The sequence below is a fragment of the Silurus aristotelis genome (genome assembly GCF_946808225.1).
Source record: "Silurus aristotelis genome assembly, chromosome: 24".
Classification (NCBI taxonomy): Eukaryota; Metazoa; Chordata; class Actinopteri; order Siluriformes; family Siluridae; genus Silurus; species Silurus aristotelis.
This window is the reverse complement of record NC_139597.1, coordinates 18,935,115-18,958,134: the sequence shown is the minus strand read 5'-3', so window position 1 is coordinate 18,958,134 and position 23,020 is coordinate 18,935,115. Positions and strand designations below refer to the sequence as shown.

Genomic DNA, 23,020 nt, shown 5'->3' with positions numbered 1-23,020 from the left:
TGGAGATGTTCCGATACGATAAGGATCCCGGATTACTGTACCGTATCTACATGTCGCTTTTTGAAGAACGTTCGTGACCTTCTGTGCGGCGGCGTGAATTGCACGAGCGTGTCACGTAGCGTATCGTTTCGCGGACGTGCCGAGTCATCGAGGAGCACGCGACCGCGGCCTCCTGCGCGATGAAGATTCCTTTCCAGTTTCCGTTCAAAACCGACGTGTTTATCAGCATCACGCAGGGGTTTCCTCTGTGATGCAGGCTTTTTCTTTTTTCCGACGCCCATTAACGTGTTTTTTAACCTCCGTCTGCTACGATTACGAATCCTAGAGATATAAAAAAAAAGAGGAAATTGAGCAACAGATATTACATCAGATTATTGTGAAAAAACGATAGAATAAGATGAAGCTTGCAAAAGTATTGGGACACAACCTTTCTGTGGTTCTTCTTCCATCTGTTGCTTCTACAAAGTTAAAGGTAACACAATTCTAAAACCTTCATGTGAACCCGAACCTGTTCCAGCGTGACATGAACAATCCATGAGCTCCTCTAAACCCTATTGAGATAAATGTGAACGCTGACTGCACCCCTCACCTCTCCTTTATTTACACATCTTTGTAGAACATCTTCCCAAAAGAGTGGAGGTTATTTTAAACAGGAAACGAGCACTAAATGTGGAATGTTCAGAAAGCACCTACTAAAAAGTGTGTCCTGATTTGTGGACCAAACAATCAGATTTGCTTGGATGTTTATTTTTCCGAGTTGCCATGTGCTCAGGAAGTTCTCATTGTTGTACACGATCGAGCTATAAAGCTAATTAGGGTGTTTTCCAACCACAGACTAAATCCGTGCCGTCCTGGAGAAAAAAAACGCAAGCGGAGCGGTTTGGTTTTGACCTGAGGTTCTTGAGCTGCGTCTTTGTCGGCTGTTGCCCCGTGTTACATCAATGGCCTTTTTTTAGGAACGGATTCGTTCTACGGATCGGTTAAAGAGTAAAAAAAAAGCCTAACTACATGTAACAAGTGCAGCCTTGCAGATCGACGACAACCTTTTCTAGTGACGGATCCGAGATGCTCCGTCTGAAGCCTTTGTCCTTCTCCTATGTTCCTACGATGGGAATGAATGAGCTAAATTGTGCAGGAATTGATGGAACATCTGCTGGATCATGCTGTCGAACTCCATATTGGAATCGGATATCCAGGATTTTCCGCTAAAGGTTTCGGCACAAAGTGGACGTATTAAAATGGTCTGAAAATTAAATGGATGGATTTATAGACAGATATAAACAGTTTTCGAAACAGCAGGGGGGTTATTACCTAGCAAAAGTGCTCCAAGGATGGACATAGGAGCATGGGTACTCGAGGCTTATTGATGTGCACGAGGACAGAAGGCAAACCCGTCTGGTCCCATCCCACAGAAGAGCTCCTGTAGATAATGCTGGCTCTGATAGAAAGGACTCAGAACACACTGTGCACCATCATCATCATCATCATCATCATCATCACAGCACATGCTGATATGGTCGCACTTTATATGGACCGTCTTCGGCATTCCAATTTGTCCTCAAATGATTCGTGAAACATGGTCTGATCTTCTGGGATGCCAAAGGTTCTGGGATAAAGTGTGGGAATAAAGGACAATGGGGGGGCAGGAGGGAAGTAAAAGGGGCTAAAAGGGTAGGAAAAAGGACCTAAGGGAGGAATAATGAGTTCTAGTGAGTCACTGCAGTGGAAATAGTTTCAGGTCAAGGGGTAGAAGGGTATATGCGTCAGCGCCCCAGAGGACCAGAGGTGGACCTAAACGAGGATCTCGAACAGACTAAATATAGACGTGGCCTCGGAATCTCCCTTGTTTGCCTGATTACTCATGATCAGGTTATGCGTTATGTCATATAGGTTAGAAGGATTTCTTCTGACAACAATCACTGGCACGGATATGGACAGATGATAGAGACATGCTGATGGACCAGAGGGAGATATATACAGTATGGAAATGAATGTGGGGCGTACGGATAAACCATGAAGGGGAACGTTCTCGGTGGAATCTAGTGTCAAGATCATTGCCTTTGGCTTGTTCCATTAGTCAGCATTCACTTTTCACCCACACTTCCAGTCATTGCTGGGTGTGTTTAAGGTCACTGGGACAAACAGTTTGTTCAGATCTATGTTTTATAAGCAGGATTCCCCTTTCAGATCCATTTGGTACACGCCTGGGAAAACTCCACACTGATAGTAAAGTTCGGGTTTCTTCTAAAACCCTTTAACCTCTGTTCGTCCTGTTCAATTGCCTTCGACCCGCCCCTTTTTATCGGGTTGTTTCTTTTAAACTGTTATGTTATGTCTCGCCATGCAGAAGTTTACACACAATCTTAACCTAAGCCTTGTGTACGCAGAAGAGGTCACGGTTTAAAGCGTCTGGGTCGCATGGTGTTTAGATCGTGCTGCTCTGTTTGTGACAACGACGACGTCACGTGCAGACACCCCGTCTTATGGCGGCGTCCTTATATCGCGGAGAAGCTTTCGTTGCAGCTTTGTGGAGATGATGGAGGTGTCACCTTGGTTTCATTGCGGGATACTAGAGAGCATTCTGTCAGGAACCTAACCACAAACTATGCAGAAGCCAAACATGAATAAATGAAAGAGCAACAGGGTCTAGGGTTCCACGAAAAGGTTCTTTAAAGTTGCATAAAGAACTTAATAATGTTCCTGTCAAAAATACGTCTTTCTCATTATCATCTCAGTTCACTCGCTGTTTCACGTGATTCGCTTTGTTCCATTGTACACATAAGCACAGTTCATTCTATACCTTATATGAAGGTATGACGTGTGTGTGTGTGTGTGTGTGTGTGTGTGTGTGTGTGTGTGTGTGTGTGTGTGTGTGAATTTTAGTTGAGCAGACCTGAATAAATGCTGGTATTAGCAATATGTTCGTTGCAGGGAAGAACAAAACCCCTTGAAGCATCTCCTGATGTTTTCTCCTTCCAGGACCACTGTGTATGTTTTGTCAACATGAAACTTTTCAGTACATGAACGATCCTGGCCATTAGATCCGGGAGCCAATCCACGGGGTCAGAATACACCCCGTATGGTATTCCGGTAAACTTCGAACTCCGTACACACCCCACCATCGCATTTTCTAACTGACATGTATTTGAGAGACTGGAGAACTTGGAAAACCCCTATGTTCTAGAGCTCAACCAGGGTCTACAACCCCACTACAGTGGTTCTGCTAATAAATGTTGAATCGTAAATAATTTTTGGTTAAAAAAACAAAACATGGGTTGCGTGTACAACAACAACAACGTAGCACAATAGAACTGGTGTAATATGATTGGCTTCTATTAATATTTTGCATTTGGGGTCCCATGTCTCCATCGCATAAGGGGTCGTTGACCTAAAAATGTTGAAGACCCCTGTCCTAAAGCATTTAAAACAGAAACTAACCAGAGCTTAGGATGGAACATGTGGTTTCTGGAGCAGTCAATGTTGATAAAGTACATTACTGCTTATGCTGTATATATAAAGTTTTGGTCCTAGACAGTTCTCTTGTCCTACACTGAATGGAGAGTCTGAGAGCTCGGCCTCATATGAAGGCAAAATCTATACAAACTATGGTTTAGTCAGAATCATACGATACTCTTCCTGGAAACCAAACACACAAATCCCACAGCGAATTGATCCCCAAAAACCAGCCGTCATGTCTGGATTTGTACTTAAACCTGAGCAGGTCAGCAGTAGCTGTCTGTTCTTCAACCCAAAACCCCTCCAACACCTTAGTCAGTGATGTTTCATTCATCTGGCTTATACTAACTTTATTTACTTCTCAGGACACGTAATTTCTCCGTAATATTCCACATCAGACCTGTAAATAGAGAGAGTGTCTTCTCTCTTCGTCACGCCGGCTTACCGTACAGAGCAAACCCAGATGAGAACAGAGCGATGTGTTGGGATCGTGGCAGGTTTTTAGCTTCCACTGAAGAAAAAACACAAAACAAACCTGGTCCGGTTTCAGGCAGAACGGGTTTGAGACCTCGTTTGTGCTCCTAATTTGGGTGGAGTTTTGCGTGAAAAGGAACTCATGTCTTGAGAAAATGATGCACCTCTCACATTACATGCTCAAAAGTTCAAGATCTTAATAGAAGGTCATATGATATTAGGATTCCGGGGTCAGAACACAGGATCAATCCATGGTACAGCGCCTCTTGAGAGTGAAGGGCCTTGCTCAGGGGCCACAAAATACTGGGATTTGAAAATGTAGAGCTAAAGGACTGAGCTCCCACCTACCTTTCTTCCTTCCTTCCTTCCTTCCTTTCTTCCCTCCTTCCTTCCTTCCTTCCTTCCTTATCCTTGGCTAGCCTAAAAGATAATGAATGGATAGATGGATGAATTCTTTGTAGTATTTATTTTATTATTAAAACCACTTTTTGGATTTTTTGCTGAATCATGATGACTCAGATCTGCTTTGACTTAGCGAACAAGCCTAATAATCTCAGCCCAGTCTGCACTCTGGTCCATTAAACCCTCCACCAGTGCTCAACCACACAAGGAATACTCTTCTCTGTTCTGGCACCTGATTTGGTGGAAGGAACAACTTCCATTTGATGTCCGAGCAGCACCTTCATGTTGTAGCAGAAGTAACGGGATACCTGACTTTTTTTTTTGTAAAAACTATATGAGGTTCTTCGCCAAACTGTTCCTGCAAAATTGGAGACACCAAATTGTACTTTGGAATTCCATTTATTTGAACTAGGAAACACAAATCCTGTTCCATCATCACAATGCACCTGTGCACATGGACATATTGGTTGGAGTGGAAGATCTCCTACTGAGCACCTTTGGGATGAATTACTCACTCTGACTGCACCCCATGGACGAGCATAGATCCCCCACAAAATCTAGTGGAACATCTTCCCAGAAGAACGGAGCTAATTATAATACGGAATATTCAAAAAGCACCGACCTTGTGCTCAGACACGCACAAACTTTTCTCCACATAATGTATATAAGAGACAGAGGTGTGTTTTTACTTGAACAAAAGAGGACTCCCAGATCTCCACAAATCTGGTAGAACATCGGTTCAAATCTGAAACTCCATACTAGCCATAACCTGTTCCTAGTAGCGTATCTGCTTAGGTCGTTGTAGTAGATGATGCATGAATCCCGTCCTGATAAGAATTCCGTTCATTCATTAACAGGAACCAGAAGGACACTCGAAGCTGTCTAGCGAAGAACGCTCTTGATCGTCTCATGCATTTGCGTCAGCCGTCACATCCGGTGCCACGGTTTACCTTTTTACTGCAAGTACCTGGAATGTCACACTGAGGTGTTTCAGCTTTAGGGATGTGAGTCAGAAACGTAACCTCTGTAGCTCTTTCTTTCTGACTCGGTACACTTCCCACACACACACACACACACACACACACACATACCTGTGTACAGCCTGTAGGTGTAGGTTGTTTGGATTCGGAAGGCAGAACATTTGCTGGAACACACTCACAGCTTGCCATGTCTGCACAGTTTACTGCAAATGACGGAAAAATCACTTCGTAAAACAGATCCCAGACTCGTGACGTCAGTCGCCGCCGAAACTGGATAGTTCCTTTTGTGCCCCTGTCATTACTCACGGCCAGCATAGTATAACCGGAGTTATTGGTGTGAAAAAGGGAGGGGAAAAAAAATCTTTCCAGACGGTTGTTCATTTTTTGGAGCACAAAAAGCACTGGTGTGCAGCCAGACATAAAGGAAATAGTGGAATTATATTGATATATACAGTTAAAAGTTTGTTGGAAAGTTTTCCGTAATATTTTTTTAAGCTGAACCCGTTCATTATTTTCCTTATTTACTAACAAATTCACAAAAATCCTGTCTTGATCAAAATGCTTCCGACTTTTGGGGGCGAGACATTCCAGACTTTTCCATCTTGTTATTTGTTCCGGATTTGTTGCTGGCTCTTGTTCCGGATTTGTTTGGCGCTCACAGTGAGACTTGTCGTAAGGGCCGCAGGAATTCCGTGCGGAATGCGAGCGAGCGGAGATGGAAATCTGTAGGTATTATTTCTGCGGGCGTATTGCGTCACTCGCGTCCTCTGCACCTGAATCCTGTTACTTCACCTCTCGCATTCTCTTGATCTTTCTCTATTACCCTTTGAGATTCCGGAATGCGTCTTGTACGTCTGCGTAGACTTGCGTTTGCACCTCCAGTCTTCTGCAAAGATGTTCCGCTAGATTTGTGGAGATCTGGGGTACAGTCAGTGTGAAAATCTCATCCCAAAGGTGTTCAATAGCATGAACTCATCTGAACATCTGAACAGCTTATATAGAAGCAACGTCATGCTGGAACAGGTTTTGGTCTCCTAGTTGAAGTGAAGGGAACGTTTCATGCTACAGCATCCAAAGACGTCTGATACAAGTGTGTGCCTCCAAGTTGGTGGTAACAGTTTGGGGTTGACCCACATGAAGCAGGTGTCGCCGAAACCAACGATTCAACACAATGTGATTCAATGCAAAAAATACAATAATCAATCATTTCAATACGGTGCAGACAGTAATCGCTTTTATTTCTTCGCTCCAGACAGACACATCGAATCATCAATGGACTTTATTAAGCGAATTCTGACTTCAAACAAACATGCCTTTGTAGGAAAAAGATATAAACCCAGATGTTCTTTATCTGTTGTGTCTGGAGGAAGACGCAGCTCTGCCTCTGCCATGTTAATCTCTATTGTAAGCGACTCTCAGGACGCGCCTCGTCCTCCGTAGCGTCGCGATGTTGCTCCAGAAACGGTCTACATCCACCTAGAAAATATAGAACACAAATTATTGGTCACTTTCATGTATATCTTCTTAAATTTCGCTTGGTTTTCATTGATTCGATCATTTCGACCTCATCGTCTCGTACCTTTTTTTTTTTTTAAATTAAGATTCTGTTCCGCACAAACATCACGTCAGGTATAAAATTTTGAGTAAAGACTGTCCGGTTTCTTCCCCCCCTCCTCATTAAAACATCTGGATGGAATCCCTAAATGTCACTCTTTGCTTTCCGTCTCCAAAATACAGTATCTCTGCCCTCCAGCTCACCGAACCTTCGGGTTGTTCTTTCTAACAGTCATATGTTATTGATGTTTAATTCCCATTCCATTAGTCTTTCTCTTTCTTCCTCCTCCCAAACCTCGTCCCAAAACATTGCGGTCTCCACATCCCTGTTCCAGGAACGATTTCTTTTTGTGTTGTGATAAAACCCACATTCTTCCCGAAATATTTCACTACCTAAACACCAGGGTTTTTTTTCGCTTCCCTCAATGGCTTCATTCATCAGTGGTGTCTGAAGTTGGTCAAAATTGTGTTGGAGGTATTTCTGGATTTAGAGCTGGTGTGTGGTGGAGATGGAGACGTATATAATAAAGTATCCGAATAAAGACATACCGATTATGGATCGTGTGTGTGTGTGTGTGTGTGTGTGTGTGTGTGTGTGTGTGAGAGACCACTCAACCAGCGACTTGTGGTAAAACCACTATGAGCCCAGAGAACAGTGACTAGCCTGAAACTTGCATCTTATCATCTGCTCAAACAACTATCTCTACAATCTTCTCTGATGTGTGTATGTTCTTTTTCTCCTCCTCAGGTGCCCACACCGTCATTTCCCGTTGTAGTGAAGATGGGGCATGCCCATGCCGGCATGGGAAAGGTAAGGATCACGATTTATGAACTAAAGATTCACAGCACAGATCTTCAGAGAAGAATAGTAGGTTAAATATCTGGTGCATCAGCAAAACGTCCTAGATCAGGTGGACCTCCAAAAGTGCTGATATTAAGTCATGAGGTATAGCGACCACTTGTTCATTGAAGCATCAAGGCATACAATATACCAAAAAAACCCTTGCCTGTCTATTTCTTGCAAGTTCCTTTGAATCTAGAAGCTCATTTTCTCCATCGTTATTACATGGTCCACGTAGACAGAAGTTCGAAGGGTCAACAGATTATCTGGTTCAGGACTTTTGTACATGAAAAATTGGGTATAATATTGTATAGGTAGACATTTTTGTATATTTTTTCTTTTGTTAAAGCGCCTTTTCTTCAGCTCCCCTATCCAGTCTTTGCAGATTTTGCTTGACGTATTCCTATTGGTTTCTGAACTTATTCCAGCTACTAAATAAATGTCACCCTAAATCTGGTCCAGAGGAATCGTCTGAGTTTTGGATCAAACGGAATATGTGTACTGTATACACTGATCAGATTTTGTCCTCGAAGTTGATTTTAGAAGCAGAAAATATTTGAGCGAGTTTGACAAATTGTGACGTCTAGACGACTGGGTCAGAGCGTCTCCAAAACTGCAGATCTTGTGGGCTGTTCCTGGTCGGCATTGGTCAGTATCTATCAAAAGTGCCCCAAGGAAGGAACAGTGGTGAACTGGCGACAGGGTCATGGCTGGTCCATGTGGTCCGATCCAACAGACGAGCTCCTGTAGCTCAAACTGCTGAAGAAGTTCATGCTGTGGATGCTCAACGGGTCACGACTGTTTCACCAGCAAAAGGGGACCGACACAATATTGGGCAGGTGGTCATAATGTTAGGCCTGATCGATGTATCTTCTGTACACAAACCAGTCATGTTTGTTCAACGACCCCTCGCATCACATCTGCCTTCAGGATGCTACCGATGTTTTTCGAAAAGACGCTCAGGTTTGGAAATCTAGACTGTGCCAGTTTGCACGTCCTTTTTTTAGAAACCTGAAAATATTTTTTTTGGAAACAGCTCTGCCAGGCCGCTTGACTTGTGTACATTCTTTAGCAGTGACTCCACTTCTGCAGTCAATATGTCCAATTGAATTTGGATTCGCAGCTCTCCGGATGGACCGGTGTTCAGGATGCAGGGTACAGTGGAAAATATTTCTCAATGGACCGTAAACTCTGTAAATCTCACGTTGCCCTTAAACATGGCATCAGCGATGTTCCTGGGGTTATTGGATGTTTCAGATCTCACAGCATACACCCCTTTTAGGTGAGCTAGTCAAAATTGATCAGAACCTCACCTACGTTCAAGTGGCATTAAGCTGTTTACGCTCTGAAGAAAAGGGTCACGTTTTTGACCTCCAAAGTATTTTCCAAACCCTAGAAGCTGGAATTCTTCAGCAGGGATTTGTTTAGTTGATTTGCTCCATTTTTATCCTGGCTCTTGCTTTCTGGTATTAATGAGGCCTCCAGAACCTGCCCAGGACCTGCCCATGAGCAGCAGAAGCAGCGTAAAGCTAGACCTGCGTTCTCATTGCAATCAATAGACCCCATATTTTCCTATTGAGCAGTTTTTGGTGATCTTCTTGTTCCACAATAGCAATTGCATTATATTAATTAATGCTTGTGCCCTTTGATGTTTTGCTCAATTGGTTTATTAGCGGTTCTTCCTAGCAGTGGGGTCAATTTCCAGTGGTTGGACGAAGTACACAAAGCATGTCGTGGAGTTACAGGGTTCCTTTAAATAAATTTATCCGAAGTACTGTGATTTATTATAGCTATAATGTTCTTCATCAACTCAGTTCATATGAAAAGTATCAGTACAGATACACGAAGTTCACCAGCATTAACTTTCACACTGCTACGGTTTCTGCATTCATTGCCTGCTGTTATCCAGAGCCAAAGCTTTGATCTGAAACGTGTATAAACGCTTCTCAATGGACGTTGAGCAGACCAGACACTTGTTCGGGTCAGTGGGTCAGGCATTTGCATTTGGTGGAGGATCAAGCTTTAGTTTTGAAAGCCTTGATGCCGGCTTTTAGCGCATCAACTGCTGCTGTGCCGCAGTCTGGGGTTTCACTTTGACCGACTGGGACATGAGCGTTCTTCTCCTCTGGCTTTCTGTCAGCTGCTGTTTTTCCTTCAATCAAGCCTTCCATTGACCTTAAAATTCACGGTATTTGGTAGACGCTCTCATCCATATCACTAGGGCCCCTGAGTAAGGCCCTTAATAGCTGCTGCTCAGTTATATGAATGAGATAAATTGAAGTCGCTCCAAATCCCAAGTGCCATCAATATAACTAATGCAGCTGAGGATTAAGGGATCGGTTGCAGCCTGGTGATGCTGGGATTCGAACTCCGATCAGTTTAACATCTTATTCATTAACCTACCAGGATTTGAATCTACGATCCGAAGTCCAGTGTCGTAACCGATAAGTTACCGCCTTCCTTTTTTTTCCTCAGTCACATGTATCGCTGTGTCTTTTTCTCCAGCATGGTTCTATAACTTATATAAATGGCCGGAGTTGACGAGTGTGAGGTCATGGTCATGAGTTTGCTATTAGTATTTGGCAAGGAACCAACTGCAGGGGGAATAGTCCGCTCGTGGCGTGAGGAAACCGCCCTGGTGGGCCAGAACGTCATAAACTTGTTTTTTAGAGAGGAAATGTTCAGGCACCTCACAACAAAAAGACCCACAATTACATTCATACATGAACAATATGATACAGTGGGTTTATATATACTGTATATATTTATATCTACATTTACCAGAACATTTTTGGTGCACGTCCCAATGTAGATACGATCAGTAAAGTTATTCTGATTGATCACCTTCAATGCAACATACTGTACAGTGTCTTCAGAAGGTGACCAACATGAGGTCCATCATAACCCAGATCTTCATCATAGAGATGCTATTTCTGGATCTGGACTCTAGAACTGAAGACGGTCCCAGCATCGTTTTTTCAAAATTAGGTTCAAATTGGGACTAGACTAGAAGTCTACAGGAGTTATTAGATCGGTGTTCTTCTCCGAACGCTTGAGATAAATAGAAGATAAAAGGATACAAGCTGCGGAGTTCGTGCTTTTTTCACACGACGCCGTTCCATGTTTATGGGAGAATTACATTTCAGTATATTTTGCTTTTGCACGGTGAGTCCGCACCTTTATACACGGCTGCAGCTGGCGTGTGTGCGTGTGCGTGTGTGTGTATTAATGTCTGTTTACATTTGTCTGTGTATCAGACAGGGATAGAAGGGTGTGGAGTTCGAACTTTTATGATCTCAGTCCAAACGTCCCCGATGACAGGGAGGAGGAACGTTCAGGGAATTTCCATCCCAGAATACTCGAGAAGCAGAAGATCAGACGATTATCCGATCGTTCTTGCGCACAAAGCTACCTCTATACGAAGGTTTGGGTCGGAGTGGAAGATCTTGAGGTGCCTGCTATACATCTGTAAACCCTTTTGAAGACCTCTGGTCTCCTCACCTCACCTACATCACTTTATTAACACCCTTGAGCACAAATCTCCACAAATCTATTGGAGCATCTTCTTAATAAGAGCAAGCGGAGATTAAATGCGGAACAGTCCAGGAAATTCCGCATTTTCACTCTTTGCACCCGCGACACGGCCGCGCTCGACCTTTCGGTGAACCGATAGTGAGATTATAAACGCGACGGAAACCACAGGGAGGGCAGGAAATCCTCAGAAGGAGCCTAAGTTTAGCGCTAGGAAGCACAAGGAAGGTTTGACAGATAAGAAAACATCTCAACGTGTACTCAGGAGGATACGCACGCCGAGGCCAAAAGTTTGCAGACACCCGAGCATTTTAAAATCGAGGCGTGCTTTTTTCGGGAAGATGGTTCACCATATTTGTGGAGATGTGCTCATTCAGAAACAAGAGTGTTAGTAAAGTCAGGTAGGCTGAGGTAAGGAGACGTGAGGAGACAATATAGAGCCTCTATAGCAGAAGATCTTCCACTCCAAGCCATGTAAAGCATATCTTCATAAAGAGCTAGCTTCAGGAGCATTGTCAGGGTGGAACAGGTTTAGATCTCCTAGTTCGGGTGAAAGGAATTATTTCATGCTGGCTCCATCCTATACGACTGTGTGGCACCAAACTTTGGGAGAAGAACCACATCATATAGATCATATAATTATGTAGAACCCCAAAAGGTCTCAGCGGTAAAGTAAGAAGGTGTGGATGAAGTTCAGATGAAGGTTCTTAAATACGGAAAGCCAAAGGTGTCAAAGGTGGTTCCAAAGTAGCAGACGTTCTGCTCTCGTGCCGTGTTTTATTCGTTTACAGCTTCGCTTATGTGCCTGCTAGATAAAGGTGGAGAATTCGGTCGACTTCCAGGATATCACCAGCGTGGTGGCTCTCACCAAGACCTACGCCACGGCCGAGCCTTTTGTCGACTCCAAGTACGACATCCGGATCCAGAAAATCGGCAGCAACTACAAAGCGTACATGTAAGGATGAAATTCCTAATAAATACACTGTGCGACCAAAAGTTTGTGGACACCTGATTGCTATGTTGTTGTTTAATATTATAATAATAATAATAATAATAATAAGCTCCACTCTTCTGGGAAGAAGATGTTCTTCTAGATTTGTGGAGATTCTTTCACATTCGCACGTTCAACAGGATTATCATCCATACGATTGTGAGAAAAACCACAAAAACATTGGGTGTCCCAATACTTTTGGTGTGTACGATGCACGTTTATGAGTGTGTTTGTATTCCCGTGCTTTTTTTTTTTTTTCATGTATATCTTTGTAAGCGTAGATGACGTTATAGAGACGGAGACTAACGTGGCGCAAGTCCATGAGAACTGGTCCACCACACGTGTCCTGAATCAGCGTGATGGAATCAGCGCAGCTGCATAACCATTATGTGGGAAGCCTCAGCACTCGGAGTCGCCAGCGGTGTGGCAGCGGACGCTCGCTTTCCTACTAAACATTCCCTTCCTAGTCACGCGCTCTCTCCCTCTTTCTTCCTTCCTTTTTAAAGTGTGACGTTGCCTGTAGATTTCCAGCACACCTGCATCTCCTGGACATCATATGATCTACACGCACAGTATTGGTATCAACATCAAGACATTCGTTCATCATTTATATCCTGTGGTGGATCTGGAACCGGTTCTGAAGAATTACAAATACACCACATCCACACCTACGAGCAGTCTATACCTGAAGGAACCCAGAGAACATGCAGGAGACCAAATTTCTGGCAAGAGCAGAAGAAATTGTGAGGAACAAGCGAAGAACTAACTTTCAAGACAGAACTTCCTTATTGGTAATGATTCATGAAGATACAATGTAAGGCCGAACGTTTGTGGACACCCAAAGATTAGTGTGTGCTTTATGAACATCCCATAGTCCCCATGGAGATGTTCCACTGGATTTCTGATCCAGGTCAGGAGGCCTGGATGGCAGCTTTATAGCTCTACATACACATACATCAAGATGAGCATTGTCACAGGTTTGGTCCAAGTAAAGGGAACATTTCATGTTCCAAACCCGTCCTATACAATCGGAGAAGAACCGCACGTGCCTGGGAAACGTTCTTCTGCGTGACGCAGTCAGAGAGGGAAAGTGGAGAGAAAGAAAAAACAACACTTATCTGCTCAAACAAACCGTGTCACACACGAGTGCCTCTTCCTGTTTCGGACACACAAAAGGAAGCAGAAGCGACACCATTCCAACTTTGAAACGGAAAAAAAAAAGACCTCTGCAATCACTCAATCAATCTGCACCAGGTTTCCATTAGTGCATGTCAGGTTGATCCATGGCCTCGTTAAGAGCAGGTCTCGAATTTCACAAGGTTTTGGAGTCAAAGAGACTTAAAAGGGTGATGAAAACCTTCTCCACGCTTCACTTTACCTTGGTTCTGTCTTGTCTTTTTGTTGTAGGAGAACCTCCATTTCAGGGAACTGGAAGGCCAACACTGGGTCTGCTATGCTGGAGCAGATCGCCATGACAGATAGGTGTGTTCGAGCATGTGATCCAACGATCGAAACGTGGATAACGAACGATTCAAAACCAGTGACTTTGGATTGGTTTTTTTTAGGTACCGTCTCTGGGTGGACTCGTGCGCTGAGATGTTCGGAGGCTTGGAGATCTGCGCGGTGAAGGCCGTCCATGGAAAAGATGGCAAAGATTATATTATCGAGGTAAAGTCTTTCTCTTCATCACCGTTCTCCATGGATACTTTCATACACACACACACACACACACACACACACACACACACACACACGTTCCTGTGTGTGAACATCAGTTTTCTTTTCTTTGTTTGTTTTGTCTGTATTCTGGCATGTTGATATTGATGTTCTTGGTTTTAGCCAAAACAAGCACAGAGTCGCACTGAGATTAAAACCCGTCTCGCTGATGTTCTACCGTACGTGTGAATCGAGTCTCGCTGTATTCCGAAGAAACTCTCGAATCAAGACTTGCGGATTTTACTTCACGTGCCATCAGACGTCCATCCACGTGGATCTGAGGATTTATTCTCAGATGCAATTTGTGCCTTTCCACTTATGATCTTATTAATGTGCACCTGATTCGCATCTCTTCTCATGCAGTAATCTCCGAGTTGTGGTTTCAGGGCCGTAAACCACACACAATAGACAAGCGTATCTCCAGCCAGCCATTTCATTACATCTCGCCATGTTTAGACTGGAGAGACAATGGAGGAACCTGGAGCCATGTCGGGTCATGGCAACTTGATAGTGGAAAAAAAGCAAAATAGTTCTTCTGATGAGTTTGATGATGTTCAGCCCGAGCCAGCAGAAGATGTGATAAAAAAAGATGTTGGGGAAGGAACTTGTTGGAATTGAGGATCGTCCAGCTTCATGACATCAGCGTGTTAGAATCGGGTTTAGAAAAACTCAGACGAAGGTGGAAGAGAAGACATACCTGATCCATTCAGAAAGGAAGGAAACTAGCTTTTTCATCTTCAATAACTCACATACCTGTTCAGGTTCACATTAGATCCTGAGTTTAAACATGAGGGTGTGAATTATAATGGATGGACCACCATTCCATCACAAGACACCACACACTCATTCACACCTTTTATACGTAGTAGATGCGGTGTATCGAAATGAGTTGGCTGATTGATGATATCACTGACCCCAAACCAACACCACCACCACCACCACCAGCACCACCACCACCACCCATCCCAAAAAAACGTAGAACATAGACGTGTGACGTATCAAAATGCTCGCCTGACCGAAGGAAACGACTTTTCGTGCTCTAAAATAAACGAATATCACGTTTGTCTTCATTTTAATATTAAATAAACTTGACAGCCTCTAAAAGCCTTGTTTGTTGTCACGCCAAATCTATGACTTGGAAGACCTGATAGAGCGTAAACTGTGTAAACCTGCCCACTGATAGACCGAAGGGCAGACGGTTGAAGTCACTGTGTCTAAGAAGAAGAAAAAAAAACACTCCTCCTCCTCCGCCACCACTGCTTCTGAGAATCTCAGCATTCTAAAGGCACTCGTCAGGTTTATTTATAACCCGGCAGCTCGTGTTGCGCTCATCGTAGGACACATCTGTGCAAACCAGCCGACGCTGCTCAGCGCACTTTCTGTTGTTGTAATGAGCTCACATGGAGCAGATCAGTCACATTGATGATGGTCCAAACACCGGACAGGAATCTCTGATGTCATGACAGCAGATATCTCACTTTGCTTTTCAGCTCTGGTTTTCTAGCTCACATTTCTACTCCGAAAGACGAATGTTTTCTGTCGGTTTTATCTCCTCCCAGGAGAACGGTGGGCTGATTAAACGCAGATACGTTAATTTGTGTCTTTATCGAAGCTCGGTTGGACGCTTGATGGATTTGCTACACAGCTCCCTGGTTCCATCCTGAGCTGTCCATAATGACTGTTTATGCGAAATTTCCAGAACTTCTCCTTAACCGTGCACCGAAATGACCAGGCGTCCTCAACCTTAATTCAATTTCAGACTCAAACCTGCTCCAGCCTGGAAATGCACCTGTGCACAACATGTGTGGAAGATCTTGAGTGGCCTGCTATTGAGCTATAACACCTGTGGGATGAATTAGAACACACCCCAGGTCTCCTCACCTACCTAACGTCCTTGTGGCTGAGCACAAATCTCCACTGGAATATCTTCCCAGAAGAGTGAATATCTAATGTCTATACAGTGAACATTCCATTCTGTAAACTGCACCAGGGCAGGTTATTTATTAGCCCCATTAACATTCAGGACACACCAGTGGCTCAATTCCAGGCTTCAGCGTTTCTTACATTCATTTACGAACGTGTTGCAGTTACTGAATAATATGCCGTAAAAAAAAAAACAATCAAGCCAGGAGTTTCGAGGAGCAGTCAGGAAATCACGTCTACGTTTACATTCAAATCATTCACGTTTTTTTTTTAGAATATAAGCTCGTCAGCTTTTTCCGAATCATTGCACATTAACATTGGAACATTGGGAATTCCTTTCAGTTCGGTGACAGCTTTTTTTGGGGGATGTGACAGGAAGCATCGCTCTCCAGGGATCTGATGACACAGCACATTCCAGCTCTGAACCCTTCCTCGGTGGGAGGCGGTGAACTAGGTGAAGCCATAATATAGGAATGTGTAGAATGTAACTGCAAGCATACGTTCCTCTGGGGGTTCTCTGGTTGATTTTGATTCTTCCCAAGCGCTTGCTGGATTGTCTTCAGGCGTCCTTCACAGTGGACCGGCGTTTGTTCTGTAATGTGAAGGTATGGATCCGTCGACCGAAGCCTTTCAGATGGTACACAGTTATGTAACCAGTAGTTTTTATTCTTCTACCTTCATGACTAGAGTGCACGAAGCTGTCTGGGCCGTTCCGTGTTTGTGTGGAAACGTTATGGAAAACATCAATGAAAACAGGCTCGAGCGCCTCACGTCCAGCATGCAGAGAGATGATCTAACCTTGCCGTCTGCTGAATCACTCCAAAGTAAATTACAGGGAGGTGGTGGGGGGTGTGGTGGGACAGCGGGGATGGAAACGGCTGGTGTTTGAAGTCTGTGCCCGGGCAGTGGCTGCTCAGTGGCTGTGGTTATGAGTAATCTCCCTACTGCTCCTTCTGCTTCAGGAAGGCCTTTGAGTTGGGCCTTCATGACTGTTCCTGATCGTTTGTTTACAATAACAGCGTAAACCACTGGAAAGAGCTCGTTTTACACCCATCGACCACCACAACATTCAAACCACCAGCCTAAAACTGTACTGTTTGTCAGGATGTCAGAGGCAGAATTTTAAAGCGCTCTTCATGGATTGTCCAGGACGTACCACAAACGCTCCATTAGGATTGAGAATAAGAAATTTGGAGGTCAAATCAAGACCTGAAGCTCTGTTCCTCAAAGTGTTCCTGAACAGCATAAATGAGGTTTTGATAACGGGAACGCTGTTATGGATCTCTGTTGCTATGAAACAGTGATTAGAGAGGTGATACATAACATCCACATGAACATCTATCAGCAGATATTATCCCATAGCTCCTCCTCCAGCTCGCTTTCCCTCTCAAAATGTAATAAATTTGAATATATTAATATTAAATATAAATATATGTATGGAGTAAAATCAAAGACATGAGTTTAAAATAAATAAAAACAGTTCCATAAAAAAAAAAAAAAAAAAAGACAATTCAAATAAACAGCACGTGGCATCAGTGATTCGCCTCTAGAGGCCGCTCTCGTACTGTATAACGCAACCCAGAAAAACTATCGATATGGATTTTTGCTGATAGTTCCAGCAATCGGTTTTGCTGATGAATCAGTCTTAACCCCCTGCATCCTAGGAACACTCCACAATACCAGATGTTTTGGAGATGCTCTGGACCATTGTATCTAGATAATCAACATTATTTATTTTAAATGTCAAAAGTGTGAGTGTTATGGCTGATTGTGATCTTTTTGGGGGTTAAATAAAAAAACGAAAACAATGTGATTACTCTTTTTTTTTTTTTTTTTTTGAGGAACTGCTTCAAGGAAAATTCCAGAAGTGAAAGCAATTTTAAAAAAGCACATATATTGTACAAATCCCAAGAGATAATAAAGCAGTATTTTAAGAGGGCCTCTCTGCTCCAGCCTTTCCTCACTCCACCTCTTCCTCTCTTTCTTGCTCTCAGCAGCTCGCGGTCCTTCCCCTGTCCCGGACTTTGTTTACACCAGAGAACTGCTCACATGTATGCAAGCGGCCAAGACACGAGTCTTCAACTTCCTCTGTTCCTCCTATTGCCCCTGTTTCAATCTTCTCAACCCCTCGACTCATCTGTTTTGCTGCCCGTGTGATGTGAAACACCTCTTTCCCAGTCTGAAATCCAGCCCTGGGCACATGTACTGTATGAGTCACTGTTGTGGGACAAAGTTTACAGCCTTCGTGATTTAAAACTTTCCGAAAAGAACGCAGCCATGTACCCGTCACGCTCTGCCTCGAAAACACCCAGACCTCATCCCAGGTTTCTTCCTTGGTTTTCTTTTATTAGGCCACAGTAATCCCAGCTGGAGCCCTTCAGCATGATGAGCACAGCTTCTGACTTTCATATTCTTCATCTTCTTCTTGCTCTGTTTTTGTCCTTTAAGAATCCTGCAAAGCTTCTTAAATGAGCCTCAATGAGTATAAAACTGGAATTTCGACATGTATTGGGAAATTTTCCCACGCATCTATGTTCTTCCAGTTCCAGATTTTGAGGAACACAATTGTCTGTTCCAGCATGACAATGCACCTGGGCATAAAAAAGGATTAAATATGGAATGGGATGACAATTTACTTAAATTATTTATTTATTTTTATTATTAAAAAAATAAACATTCATTTTTCCTGTATTTCACACGAGGGCATGTTAGATGGCCCACTGACATGTATGTGGAGAACCAGAGAACCTGGAGGAAACCCACTTGCGCACTTATTGTCATTGGAAAAAAAAAACATAAGAACTGTAAATGAAAAAGAGACGGACCCAAACAAGGTTGTAAATATCATGAAATTCATTACAAAGATTTTTGTTACTAATTTAACGCCACATTGTAAAATATTTCATTCGGCCAGTGGTTTAGATTTTTTTAACCAAAATAATAGTTCAATATTCTACATCTAATTCAATATATATATATATATATATATATATATATATATATATATATATATATATATATACACACATTATTTTATTTTTTTATAGGCTTCAGGCTCTGACAAAATGCATTTTTGATCTTATCTCAATTTGATTTTTTTTATTGTAACACTGACACCCAGTGGCCAAACATGTGTACTGCAGTCTTTTGGTATGATCTGGTGTTGTTTCAGGTGATGGACAGTTCCATGCCTCTGATTGGTGAACATGTAGAGGAGGACAAGCAGCTCATCGCCGATCTGGTCCTCAACAAGATGACATTCGCTCTACTTGGCGTCACGTCTCCACAATCATCTAATGGCAAGGTGCACAAAAAAAAAAAAAAAAAACACTACTACTCTCTCAAAGCTTGTTCCAGGGCAAATCCTGGATTGTGGTTGGATGGAAGGAGGTTTAGGATGGATTAGCTCTTCTCCCATGCTAAATTAGATATCATTAACCTACCTGGTGCAGGATAGCATTTTAATGCGTCACTATGTCTCTGATACAGACGCAGCCCGGTCCTCAGACGACTCAACCCAAACGAGTTCAAGGTGAGCCGCAAAGCACACGGAGATCCGGTAGTACCGAATCAAGTCCTTTCTAGGAACGGAGGAGCGACGTGTTTCTCCAGACACACGTGTAATCGCGCATATATGGAGTTAAGGGGTTGCACTGCTTTGTATAAATGTGTGTGCGTGTGTGTGTGTGTGTGTGTGTGTGTGTGTGTGTGTGTGTGTGTGTGTTTGAAGGAGGTCCCCAATCAGGCTCGGCCTCACCATCTCAGTCTGCACAGGGTTCTCCACAGCGAGCTCGCTCCGCCAACACTTCTCCCAGCCAAGCCTTCCAGCCCGGCCCAATCCCAGCATCCTCCTCTCAGAAACAAGCACCACAGCTCAAGTAAGTTCTTCATCTTCACTATTTTACAACATATATACACTGTATATGGCCAAAAGTTGGGGGACACCTGACCAGGGGAACTTGGTGTGGGCTCCTTTTCAAACATCTCATTCCATCGTCTCCATTCTCCGATATAATAAGCTCCACGCTTCTGGGAAGATGTTCCACTCGTTTTTTAGATTTCATAGCTCTACAGCGTGATCTTCCACCCTCGACCCATGATCTTCATGGTCATGCTGGAAGAGGTTTCGGCTCTGTGAAGGAACAAAATTGCTACCACATTAAAAGATCTTCTAAACAATATGATGAAGAACCACATTAAAGTCAGGTGTCCCAACACTGTTGTCCACATCGTGTATATGTGAGAAAACCTCACGTCCAGGAGGAAACCCCCACGCAGACACGACAAGAAATCGCACGTTTTCTCTTTCAGCAAGTCGCAGTCTCTCACCAACACCTTCACAGAGACGCTGAGAGGAAACCCGACAGACGACGAGGCCAAAGCCGAGACCATCCGCAGCCTCCGCCAGTCGTTCGCCAGCCTGTTCTCCGACTAGCGTGAAGGTCAGGGGAACCGAAGCGCCCGAGGAGGACGCGCAGAAGATCCACGTCTCCAGCTCTCAACTGTTTGTGATCCTTTTCAATCCCGCGTCCGTTCCCTTCGTCTTTCCCGAGATCTTTTTTTTTTTTTTTTTGACCGTCATTTAAAATAACAACAAGCACCGTCCGGCCAAAAGTTTGCGGACACCCGAGCGTAAAATTCGTCCTTTTTTTTTTTAAACATCCCATTCCACATTTAGTCTTTATTTGCCGTTAGAATAATCTCCAATCTTCTGGGAAGGTGTTCCACCAGATTTTCAACAGATTTTGTGTCCCAAGGGGTTTATAGCTCTAGAGCAGAAAGATCTTCCACTCCCATTCAGATCTACGCAATTGAGCAGCTCCAAAAAAATGTAAACATGAAAAAAAATGTGAAAAAAGTTCATGGAAGAACCACACCCGGGTGTCCCAATACTTTTGGTCGGAATCTCTTGTCATCTTGTAGATTTCAGTTTCTGTTTATGGTTCCTCAGTTCCAGTTCTGCAGGTTTTGAAAAGACATTTGGAGCCGTTTCTTGACTCTCAGACTCTTGATTCGATTCGCAGGTTGACTCTGTGAGTCCGAATCGTGGAAATGATCCAGATTGTGGACCTCCTGGACTGGAACTGGGGCTAAAGGACTTCCTGTGGACTCATCAATTTGTAACAGTGTAAAAAAAAAAAATACAGTATAGATATATATATATATAACCCCGAAATCACATTAATTACTGAACTAAGTATTTGTGGCAGCACGGGCGTGGTCAAGGGGCGGAGCCAAAGGAAGTGAGCGGTAAGTACAAACACCTGTGTGTAATCAGGAAGTCAACTTCCTCCGCTCTCCACACGGACACCAGACCACAGGATTGAAGAAAATCACACACAAGTGTTTGATCCTCACTATTCCTTCCCTCCGCTACCCGGACCACGCCCTCCGTTTTAGCGAATATGATCGATGAGGACCACGCCCTCCGTTTTAGCGAATATGATCGATGATTCATGTTTTATTATCAGCAGTCAGTTTTCACACCCCGACTTATATTTTTTCATTTTAAAAACCCAGATCAGTCTTCCATAAAAAACAAAAACAAATCCGATCTATCTCTTCCCTTCCTGAGTGACGTGCGCTCGACAGTGTACAGTTTCTGTAAATACGGATTTCGTTTCTCGGGTGTTTGGAAGAATCTCCTCGTCAGTGAACTCGTCTACACGAGGCCTTGATTGTTACAAACGATCCCGAGTACTGTGTTGGGTGGGGGCGGGGCTAGGTGACGGGGGCGGAGCCTGGTGTCAGAGGCCGAGCCTGGTTTCTGGGGGATCACGTGCATGATTTATTGGACTAATTGAATTGTTTTGAAAGGAAAGTAGACCTTATGGAAAAGAGACTTAATGAAGATGCTGTGGAAAGTTCGTCATGGGAAAATGAGCGGGAAAAAAAAAACGTGTGAACGTGCCTCCGATTTACGTAGATTAAATATACGCGTAATATACTAACATTCTATATACTTCCTACGATCAATCAGTACAGTCATTTAGTGATGTAGTAAGTATCGAGGACGTGAACATCATCAGTATTCCCAGTTTCGACTTCCCATTTTCGAATTTCCGAGTCGAACGCAGCATTACGATTACGCCATCTTATACACTTCAGGGTGGGAAAAATCCAGATACCATATACGCAAATCTCCGTGAATTCTCAACACGCATTGTGTTTTACATCCACACCCAAAACTATATGGACAAAAGATCTGCTTTTTTTTTTGAAGAGCCCATTCCACAACGATTCCTCGTCCACTCTTGATGATGTAGGTGAGGTCGAGGAGGCACAGTCAGCGTTCAAACTTCATCTCAAAGGTGTTCAATAGGGTTTAAAGCTCTATAGAAGGCCACTCAAGATCTTCCACTCCAAACCTGGAGCTTGGCTTTTGTGCACGTTCTCGCATCCTGTACAATTGTGTGACTTTTGATGTCCGTATAATGTTTTTTTTTTGTTTTGTTTTTTCAAAGTATATCTACTGAATATCACACGAGTCTGGATCAGTGTTTCGGTTCGTTGTACTTTACAGTATTTCGTCACTTCCGTGGACCAAAATTCTGTGTATTTCGTGTAAAAAAAAATTCAAAAACAAGACGAGGGAAAAAAAATAAAAAAAAACCTCCACGTGCGACTCTCACGTGACGCGTCCGGGTTCCTCGCCGATCTCCAGCGTCTGAAAGTGCGACGAAAAGCCATAAAATAGAAAACGAGGAACTGGTGGTATGCTGGGGGTTTTGTGTTCAGTAATATAATCGAAAAAAAAAAAAAATCATCATTTATTCTTACGACTGTAAAAAAAAAAAAAAAAAAAAAAAAAAAATTAATTAAAAAAAAAATTATATCGATATTGCATATTTTATTTAGTTATTTATTTAAAATGATTGATTTCGAAGTAGTAGATTTTGTGTCTTATAGTTTTGTGTAGGTCCTCGTCCTAGATTTTTATTTTTATTGATTTTATCGTCGTTTTTTTTTTTTTTTTTTTTTTTTTTTTTTTTTTTTTTTTTTTTCTCGAACCTGAGCATTAAACGCGGTTCGACGCGTGAAGTGATTCGATGTAATAAATGTCGATCGAATCCGCTGCGAAATAGTTATGCAGTAAAATCTCAGTGCTCGTGGAGGAAGTGTGTGTGGAGCCTCACGGCAGGGTTCCGGAAT

The 23,020-nt window shown here is 43.2% G+C and overlaps 1 protein-coding gene across 2 annotated transcripts in view; it reads left to right on the top strand.

Annotated features, from left to right (window-relative positions):
- Positions 1-22,324, top strand: part of syn3 (synapsin III) — a 58,806-nt gene extending 36,482 nt beyond the window's left edge. Inside the window, exons 7-14 of one of the 2 annotated variants that reach the window (XM_083527871.1) lie at positions 7,615-7,677; positions 12,051-12,193; positions 13,637-13,711; positions 13,795-13,897; positions 19,041-19,172; positions 19,358-19,400; positions 19,599-19,746; positions 20,893-22,324. In XM_083527871.1, the coding sequence (XP_083383997.1) occupies positions 7,615-7,677; positions 12,051-12,193; positions 13,637-13,711; positions 13,795-13,897; positions 19,041-19,172; positions 19,358-19,400; positions 19,599-19,746; positions 20,893-20,905 (720 nt within the window). In that variant the 3' untranslated portion in view covers positions 20,906-22,324. Of the gene's footprint in view, positions 1-7,614; positions 7,678-12,050; positions 12,194-13,636; positions 13,712-13,794; positions 13,898-19,040; positions 19,173-19,357; positions 19,401-19,598; positions 19,747-20,179; positions 20,521-20,892 lie in introns of those variants that run through there. The other variant, XM_083527870.1, reaches the window with a different exon arrangement.
- Positions 22,325-23,020: the final 696 nt, after the last annotated feature.